At 43.4% G+C, this 9,716-nt stretch overlaps 2 protein-coding genes across 2 annotated transcripts in view; both read right to left on the bottom strand.

The window, feature by feature from the left end:
- Nucleotides 1–2,234: 2,234 nt before the first annotated feature.
- LOC104965239 (titin-like) lies at nt 2,235–5,809 on the bottom strand. Its single transcript, XM_010794198.1, has 7 exons — nt 5,521–5,809; nt 5,009–5,076; nt 4,800–4,911; nt 4,036–4,296; nt 3,351–3,492; nt 2,742–2,910; nt 2,235–2,393 (listed from the first exon to the last, which is right to left on the bottom strand). Exons 1-7 carry the CDS (start codon nt 5,807–5,809, stop codon nt 2,235–2,237), a joined length of 1,200 nt encoding a protein of 399 aa, XP_010792500.1.
- A 332-nt stretch (nt 5,810–6,141) lies between these two features.
- Nucleotides 6,142–9,716, bottom strand: part of LOC104965241 (titin-like) — a 5,497-nt gene continuing 1,922 nt past the window's right edge. The window contains exons 3-5 of the mRNA XM_010794199.1: nt 7,423–7,686; nt 6,867–7,127; nt 6,142–6,548 (exon numbers count right to left, since the gene is read on the bottom strand). Of these exons, the coding sequence (XP_010792501.1) occupies nt 6,247–6,548; nt 6,867–7,127; nt 7,423–7,686 (827 nt within the window). The 3' untranslated portion in view covers nt 6,142–6,246. The remainder of the gene's footprint in view (nt 6,549–6,866; nt 7,128–7,422; nt 7,687–9,716) is intronic.

Consider the following 9,716-nt stretch of genomic DNA (forward strand, 5'->3'; position numbering starts at 1 on the left):
GAGAGACGGGCTTGCCATCGCATCAACGCGAGAGAAGAACCCTGGGAAAAGATCACCTGTCCAGAAAGAAACTAGAACGAGGGAATAGTACATCTGTCGGCATGCTATCAGAAAACTAGGCCAAGTTTAGGCTGAAGCTGTAACCAGGCAACAAAAGAAAGCCATAAAAGCACACCCTTCTGAAAAGGCCTGCTTGCACAAAGATGTTGTGGGCGGTAGAAGATAAGAGACACAACTCATTTGTTGAGTGTTAAAGGATTAACTCTCCGCAGTCCCAAAAATAAGAGAGTTTGGAGTTCCCCAGGGGAAGCGTCGCTGGGCACCTCTTCTAATTCCTAATGATTTCATATCAAGGTGATGTATGTCTCTATGCAGAATGATGTAGCTTGCTCTTGTATTTAATAGATGCAAACCCTACCACAGAGCTTATAATGGTTGATAATTAGGTGAAGTTATAATACATTTCTCCATCTATCTTTTCTGTCAGAACTGAGCCTGTTTTATTTGGGTCTAGATGTTATTTTTAAAGAGATTCTTTCGACGCAATTTCTGGTGCCGATATCCTGATGTCTTTGTGCGACCAGCCGCAGGAGAGCGAACACACTGATGAACCATGCAGCGCTTTTATCGGCTCAATAAAGGGCTTTTAATTGTTCCAAGCATGCTTCTTTATATATTTGAAGGCATGCAAGTGGTTGTTTTAAGGACATAATATACAATCTAAATATGATATAACACTTTCATTGTTAGTTCTAGACACCCTACAATCTTTCACCGTTAGGCCAACCCGGATCATTTCAGATTCCAGTTTCTAAAAGGAAAGAAAGAGCTTGAGAGGACTTTTTGTCAGGCGGCTATACTTGCCAAAATGCAAAAGAAATAAAAAAAGATGTGGAAAATATCAAACGTCTAAAGAGACCTGTTTGCAGATTAGAGAGGGACCGCGCTTTGGATGAATGTATCTTCAGCAGGCTGTAAAATGGAGCTGATTCCAACATATAAGAAAACCAAGAGAAGACATGTTGAGCTGAAGACCAGCATGGTGGGTTTAAACATGCAGCAGAGTCGTTTGACTCATGCAGCGGTGAGGAAGACAGGTTAGGATCGGGCGCGCTGGATCACTCACCGCGTCGATATTCAGAGGAGTCGCAGCACAGGTGACCCCTTCCTGCCTGCCGTTGAGGGCCATACATGAGTACTATCTCCTCGTGCTTGGAAGAGGGTTTTAGAAAATGTCCACACTGGTTAGGTTTCACCAGAACGAGACATCCTCTGAAGATGTCTGAGTCCCTGACCTCTCTGTCGCCACAGAACCAGGAAACCTGGCAGATCTGCAGACACATCGTCACTACAAGCAGCGTACACACCACTTATGATACGCAGAGGATGCAGAACATAATGTTCTCGACAGCATCTCTTTCTTTAATAACCAGGCCGTGTTTCCCTACGCGTTCCCCAGAAGACGGTGCAATGGAACTGGGGCCCGGGAAGCCCCTCTGCGACGCAGGAGGTCCCTCATGCGGGCTTTGAGCACAGCACGGGGCAGAAACCCCTGGATTCCAGATCCTCGTGAACTGAAGACAAACACATGAGCAGTGGTTATCAAGCCAGGTTGTTTGGTCACCGTTTAAATATTTAACAAGACTTGGTCAAAACGTTCCTACAAAATTAGGGCTGTGTTTTCAGTATTGGATGATATATGCTATAATACACATATATATTATGATTCTGATTCTGGATGTAGAGCGTAACCTTCGACGGTGAGGGTGGGCGGAGCCTCCATTGCTCCTCGAAAGTCGTTCCCTGGCGGCAGCAGCTGTAGACGGGCCGGCGTCCTCGGTGAAGACGTCCAGCAGGCATCAGTGTGTGCTCGTTCTCGTCATGGAGGGATCTTGCACACTTTGAGTCTGTGATCACCTTCTGGGAGTCTTTGTACCACAGGAGACCCGTGGGCATCGGCGCAGGAGACCGCCGCTCACTGGCACCGTGAAGGCGTACGGAGCGCCCGGAGGAAACGGTCTGAGGCTGGCATCTGCCGCTCGATCTGAGGAGGCTCCGGTCTGAAGCACAACGCAGAGAAACCCTCAGAATATAGGAACAACAGATGTATATAGCATTGAAAACATGGAGGTGGAGATCACCTCACCGCCTGACATGGAGAGGTTCATGGTGGTCCGGTTTTTCGCCGGCGATGAAAGGTGTATTTCTCCGGCGTCGGCTCCTGAAGGTCTCCGTCACGGTGAGAGGCGGTGAACCCTCCGGATGCAGACGTAAGTTGAAAGCGCGCTGCTCTCCACAGAGAACTGGATCTCCACTCCGTTCCTCAGCCAGCGGCCCTCCACCTCGTCCTCGTTCACCTCCAGCTCAAAGATGGCGCGCTGCTTCTCCACAACCTGAAGATAAACCAGACCAAGGCTTTAATCCGGAGAACTGAGATCCAGGAGGTCTGTTATAGTTCTAATGTTTCTTAATGCTCTTAATGTCTTTCATGTATCTAAAGCAGTTTGAATTGCCTTGTATTGAAAGGTGCTATATAAATGCACTTGCCTTGCATATAGTTATATCTGTATATCATTTTTGTTTTATCTTTCATTTTTGTAATCTTTAATCTTGTGCGAATCTGTGCCGTCCTGTTTTTCATTCTTACCCTGTTGCTGTGTAAACCACCATTCCCCCCCATCTTATGTTATCTTATATCTGCAGCTCTGTGGTTTTCATATGATGATCATGATTCTACTCACGGTGATGTCCCTGCTGGCGGGTTCGGAGATCTTGATGTCCCGTCCCAGGACCCCCAGCGAGGCCTTGGACATGCTGGACCCGGCCACCGCGGTGTACTCTCCGGCGTCAGAGAGGCGTACCGACTGCAGCAGCAGCTGGTGGGCGAACTTATCTGAGGTAATCTTATATCTGCAGGAGACACAGCAGAGGCAGCCTGTCAGGAGACTGTTTGGGAAATATGTTCCTAGGCCCGTAATCACATGTCTGTACTGCCCTCACTGAGCACCTGCAACCTTGGGCTGCTCTCAGTGTTTTGTCTCCCTGTTCCTGCCGATATATATGTTTTATCTCGTTATGCACAATGTTGATTATTCTCTCAGAACTAACTAAATACATGGGTCTGAGGTAGAGATCTTCAGAATTGGCTTGGCAGCAGCTGTATCACCTCCTGTCTGCAGAACATGTCTTGTGAATTCTCCGTCCGAAGCTCCAAATAAACCATCAGTGTTTGCCATCAAAGTTCCTGCTCTCTCCGCGTCTCTCTGAGTCTCCATTGCTTCAGAAGTTTCCATCACAGAAACCTTATTTTCCACCTGTCTGCGTGTCGGTGTGATCGGGGAAGGGCTTACCTGTCGCACATCTCCAGCTCCTGGCCGTCCTTCATCCACATCACCTGCACGTTGGGCTCGGAGACCTCACACTCGAAGGTGGCCCTCTTCTTCTCCGTGATCTTCATGTCCTTCAGGTGCTTCGTGAACTCGACCACGCGCGCTGCAGCGGACAGAGAGAGGAAGTTACATGACAGGTTTTTAGCTTACGCTTTCATCCAAAGCATTTTACATTCACTCAATACCGTAGAGATGCGTCTGGGAGAAATATGGGGTTAACTTCCCTCCGAGAGACAGGTGGGATCTAACTAATAACCCCCTGATTTGCATACCAACACACGTACCCACTGAGCATTCAAAAGGCACACGCAGTGGGTACAAAACAAAAATGTTTACATCGCAGGAAAAATAACACTGGTCAGAACCAAGTTAGATTTTAAAAATACTTTAATTTTATAATCGTTGTATTCCTGACCTTCTCTTACTTTCTCATGTTGTTCATGTTTGCACAACCACACACCAAAGCAATTCCCTCGATGTGTAAACCTGGCAATAAACTCCATTCTGAATCTCATTCTGATGTAACTACCATATGTAAATGCAAATTCCAATAAACAACAAGTGGCTGACAAAATGAAAGAGAATGAAGAAATGATGCTGGTGGAGCCCCAAGCAGAGCAGAAAGGAACAAAGAGAGAGATGTTACCCTCCACGTGGAGCTTGGCGGTGGTGATGGCCGACCCGGCGCTGAAGCTGTAGGCGGCGCTGTCTCCTCCGTGAACATTCCTGATGCTCAGCGTGTGCGTCAGCTGCTTGCAGCGCGCCTGGCAGCGGTCCGTGGAGCGGATCTCCACGCCGTTCTTCAGCCACTTGTACGTCACGTTCTCGTTGTTCACCGTCACCTCGAAGGTCACCGTGTCTTTCTCCTGAGCGTTCAGGTCCTGCAGCATCGTGGAGATCAGGATGGCTGCAGGACAACACGGATAGTTAAGAAGCAGAAGGCATGATGTTTGAAATACTTCACAAATTAAGAATATTCCTAATTCCTGCATCTCTGTTCCTGCACTATTTTACCTCCTTATTTGTTATTGTGGACTTATGGCTCTAGACTTTCAAAGTAAAAGATGGTTGTGCTTCATGTTAATGAGTGCGGAGTTCCCCAGAGAAGCGTCCTGGGGTCTCTTTTATTCCTGACGTATTTCAATGATTTAAAATAAGGAGATATATTTTTCTCTTACTCTTAAAGATAAAAATGTTAACATCAGAGCGTAAAATGTTTTAATAGGTTCTCCAATTCTCCATTTTGCCAAATAAGTCGATTTCTATTTTGGGTAAATACATTTTTTAAGAGATCCGTGACAATTACAGACAATGTGCACATGACACCCATATCCTGTAATTAATTGACGATATGATTAGGAAGGTGGCCTTTGCACGAAGTTCAGGTAACATAGCTCGCTAACAGCTTACGGGTGACGGTGAGCTTGGCGGACACTCGGTCGTTCCCACACACGAACGTGTACTCGGCGGCGTCTTCTCGGCTCGTCTCAGGTTTGGTGATCTCCAGCTGGTGGAGTTTCCCCTGGGAACAAAAACGATCTGAACATTGTTCGCTCATCTCGATGTCCACGCCGTCCTTCAGCCAGAGTGGACGGACGTTGAAGTGAGAGACCTCAAACACTCGAAGGACGCCGTGTGCGTCTCCGGCACCGAGAACGCTCTTCCAGAGGCTTGGTGACTCTCAGGGCTGCAGGGGGGAAACAACGGGTCAGCAAACATCCAGGAAGCTTCATATCAGGGGGGGTCAAAACATAGACCAAGACTGGACCGCAGAGGTCCCGATCCTCAGGAATGACTTTTGCCAAAAGTGTTCAATGACAGAGAAGAACATTCAATGATAAACTGAGGCATGAATATGGTTGAAATTGCATTTAATGCTTCTTAAGAATGTCATTTTGTTTCTAAAATGTTTTATAAAGGAAAGTTCCATGAATGATTAAGAATGGTCAGAAATGTAATTTCTTCCACTCAAAGTTTTAAGGGGTTATTTAACAGGTTTATTATGCGTGCTTTTACTGGTCCGGCCCACCTTCAGATCAAAATTGGGCTGTATGTGGACCTGACTAAAAAAAAGAGTGCTATGGGTTGCTAGGCCTACGTGCTTAGGCTAACGTGCTAATCACACTCGAACCATGAGGCCGTGCGCTGGCAGTGCAGGTTGCCCGCCAACGGCGCTGTACTCCCCTGCTGCTGTGTTCTACGTCCCTGCCCATCAGCTTTGTGCGTCTTCCTTCTCCGACAGCATCCCTGTAGCTGTTCGCGGCCTGCGCCTCCACGCCGTCTGGACACATCCACTTAACGGGGATGTCGTCTCCGGGAGAGCGGCTCGCCGCGCGGTCCGCCCAGCAGGGAGCGTCATCCTTCGCTTTCTTCAGGATCTTAATGCCTGTGGGCAAGAGGTTTCTANTTTTTTCTGACATTTTTAGAACAGTGAGATTTATTTGACTTTCAGAAAGAAGGTAAAAAAATGTTTTTTCAGAATTCTGTGAAAAAAAGGCAGAATTATTACTATTTTCTCAAAACTTAATTTCTTATACTTTCTTCTCAAAAATTGCAAAATTCAGACTTTGTTTTATCTCAGTATTCGGCAAATTAAGAGTTAAAACAATTTTTTTTTCCTGAATATCTCAAAATTCAGATTTCTCCAAAGAATTCTGAAAAATACATATTTTTTTAATAAATACCATTTTCCCAAAAACTTCAGAATTCAGATTATTTTTCTTAGATTTCTGACTTTTTTTCCCTCAAAACTCAATTTATTTAATTTTTTTCTTCAGATCTCCAACATGACATGTCTAGCTCATCCTCTTCCGTTGTTAAGGGTGACAGTACATTCTGACCTCCAGCCTCTCTCTCCTCAGACTCTATTGATTCCTTTAGATTGAATAAGAGTCTTACGGGTGACGGTGAGCTTGGCGGACACTCGGTCGTTCCCACACACGAACGTGTACTCGGCGGCGTCTTCTCGGCTCGTGTTGGTGATCTTCAGCTGGTGGAGTTTCCCCTGGACCACGATCCTGAACTTGTCGCTCATCTCGATTACCACGCCGTCCTTCAGCCAGGTGGACGGCACATTGAAGTGAGAGACCTCACACTCGAAGGACGCCGTGTGCGTCTCCGGCACCGAGACGCTCTTCAGAGGCTTGGTGACTCTCAGGGCTGCAGGGATAACATAACAGACGTCACGTAGAGGGAATCTGTATCTCTACTAGGGCTGCACGATATTGGAACAAACTGACATTGCGATTTGAAAAAGTACAGGAATTGAAGACAAGACAGTTTCTTTGTGACCCCAAACCATCCCTTCTTGAACTTTAATGTTGTACAATTAGTATCTTTTTTTAACGATATTTAACCGGATTAAGTATTTTAGTCACGGACGTCTGGATCTTCAGTTATCAGAGCAACGAGCTGAGCTAGCTCGGTTAGCCTGCTGCGATCTGATCGAGACTGGACTATAATAATTATAACAGTTACCCTCCACGGTGAGCGTGGCGCTGCACTGCAGGTGTCCCACCACGGCGCTGTACTCCCCGGCCAGGCTCTGGTCCACGTTCTGCAGAACCAGCTTGTGAGCTTTCCTCTCCGACAGGATCTGGATCTTCTCGCTGCTCTTCAGCTCCGAGCCGTTGAAGGTCCATCGGACCGGGATGTCGTCGTGAGACAGACTGAGCTCGAAGGAGGCGGTGCCGTCCAGAAGAGACGTCACGTCCTTTATCTTCTTCACGATCTTAATCGCTGCAGGACACATCGAAGGTTAAAACAGGTCAACGCTAAACTCTGGGGCAAATCAGAGCTCATATGAAGATACCTACTCATGTGTGCTTTATTACTATTAGCAGATCTCATGGACAGTAGATATTATTTGGTATGTCGTAAATTAGAATATTTATATTATTATTAGCATATTGTAATTTTTTTAAATGTTACTCAAAAATACAAAAAAATACAAAGAAATAAAAAAGAATGAATAATAATATAATAATTAAAAATATAAATTAGAATCCCTCATAAGATACCCCGCCCCACTCACTCTCCACGTTGAGCCGGGCGTTGGCCGACAGCTTCCCCAGCTTGAAGGAGTAGACCCCCTCGTCCTGCGTGCTGCAGCTCTTCACCCTCAGAGTGTGCACGGTTCCCTCGGAGAACATCTGGAACTTGTCGCTGTTCTGCAGCTCGACTCCGTTCCTGATCCACTGCGAGCCCTTCACCCCGCTGTGCGTCAGCTCCAGAGAGAACACCGAGTCCTGGGTCTCCGTCACCGTCTGGTTCTTCAGGGTCTTCTTCATCTTCACCGCTGCAGGTCAGGAACACAGAGACCATCAGGAACACCACCAGGTGGCACCAGAGGGACACTACAGTCCCCTCAAAGCAGCATAACACCAGGAACCACACGGCACCTAGAGGCTTTCAATATTCCTAAAGTCACACTAAATGTTTTACTGTTAATCCACTACGCTCCCAAACTGTGGCAAATTCTAGAAACATGTGTATTATTACTAATAATATAAGAAAATAAAGCTCTTAGTTATCAATATCCCACTTTTACTGTCTTTCTATTTTATTAATTTCTTCTATTTTGTATAATTGTTCTATTTACATATTTTTGTTGATTCATTTTTTAGTTTATTATATTTATTATTTCTTCCAATTAATAATATCTTTATATTTTAATGTGATGTGCAGATGAACTGCAGGGGGCACCAGAGGGACACTAAAGACCCTCAAAGTAGTCAAAAGTATATATTTTTAAATATTTTAAGTAAAGACACATGTGGTATTTTTCATCCCAAGTTGTGGCACATTTATATAAATAAATAAAATGATAATATTTGTAGGTAAAAACCCTGAAAAAAAAAAAAAATCAATAGTTATAGGGTTGAAAATGACAAGGAAAGATAAAAATAATTAAAGAAGATAAAAACATATTAACCAAAGATAAATGGTATAAAAAGCAACTAAGGTAAAAATTCAAAATAATATAATTAATAAAGAAGGTTAATATTATAGAAATATTAAAAATAAACTACAGTCTACCTTGACGTCCCCGTGGTCCCCCTTGTGATTTCTGGGGAGTTTCCATCAGTTTTCATATATAAAAATGTTATAAAATTCATTTCTGTGTGGTACACCATAAAAAGTAGGTTCAACAAGGCGTGTAAATATATTTATTTAATTTTTACTATTATAAACATTAGAGAGAGATTGATTGNTGTGGCAAATTCTAGAAACATGTGTATTATTACTAATAATATAAGAAAATAAAGCTCTTAGTTATCAATATCCCACTTTTACTGTCTTTCTATTTTATTAATTTCTTCTATTTTGTATAATTGTTCTATTTACATATTTTTGTTGATTCATTTTTTAGTTTATTATATTTATTATTTCTTCCAATTAATAATATCTTTATATTTTAATTTGATGTGCAGATGAACTTCTTTTTTTTTCTTTTTTTTTTTTTCATCCCAAGTTGTGGCACATTTATATAAATAAATAAAATGATAATATTTGTAGGTAAAAACCCTGAAGAAAAAAAAAAGTATTATTTTTATTTCGGAACTGAGATTTTTGGCAAAAATTGTAAAACTTTTTTTTTTAAGTAAAGTTTTTATCAGAATTTTGTGGAAAAAGTAAGATTTTTTCGACTTTCAGAAAAAATATTTTATTTCTGAATTCTGACTGTTTTTCTCAAAATTCTGATAAAAATATTTTATTTCTATTTTCGCTTAAAATCAAATTTTCTTCCCAACATTTCTTTCCTTTGTTTTGATCTTTTCCCCACAAATCTCAGATTCCTGACTTTTTTCTAAAAACTGAATTTATTTATATTTCGTGGGGAAAAGATCAAAACAAAGGAAAGAAATGTTGGGAAGAAAATTTGANAACAACCTGACTGTGGAGGGTGAGTAACAACAACAGGAAGTACAAATAAATTCAGTTTAGAGAAAAAAGTCAGGAATCTGAGTCTTTTGGTGAAAAGATTAAAAGGTGGTGAGTACCAACAACAGGGGGTGGAGGGTGAGTAACAACAACAGGGGGTGGAGGGTGAGTAACAACAACAGGGTTGGAGGGTGAGTAACAAGAACAGGGGGTGGAGGGTGAGTAACAACAACAGGGGGTGGAGGGTGAGTAACAACAACAGGGGGTGGAGGGTGAGTAACAACAACAGGGGATGGAGGGTGAGTAACCACAACAACAACAACAGGGGGTGGAGGGTGAGTAACAACAACAGGGGGTGGAGGGTGAGTAACAACAACAGGGGATGGAGGGTGAGTAACCACAACAACAAAAGATTTGGGGAAAAGATAAAAACAAAGGAAAGAA

The sequence above is a fragment of the Notothenia coriiceps genome, unplaced genomic scaffold (genome assembly GCF_000735185.1).
Source record: "Notothenia coriiceps isolate Sejong01 unplaced genomic scaffold, NC01 NC01_scaffold00037244, whole genome shotgun sequence".
Taxonomy (NCBI): domain Eukaryota; kingdom Metazoa; phylum Chordata; class Actinopteri; order Perciformes; family Nototheniidae; genus Notothenia; species Notothenia coriiceps.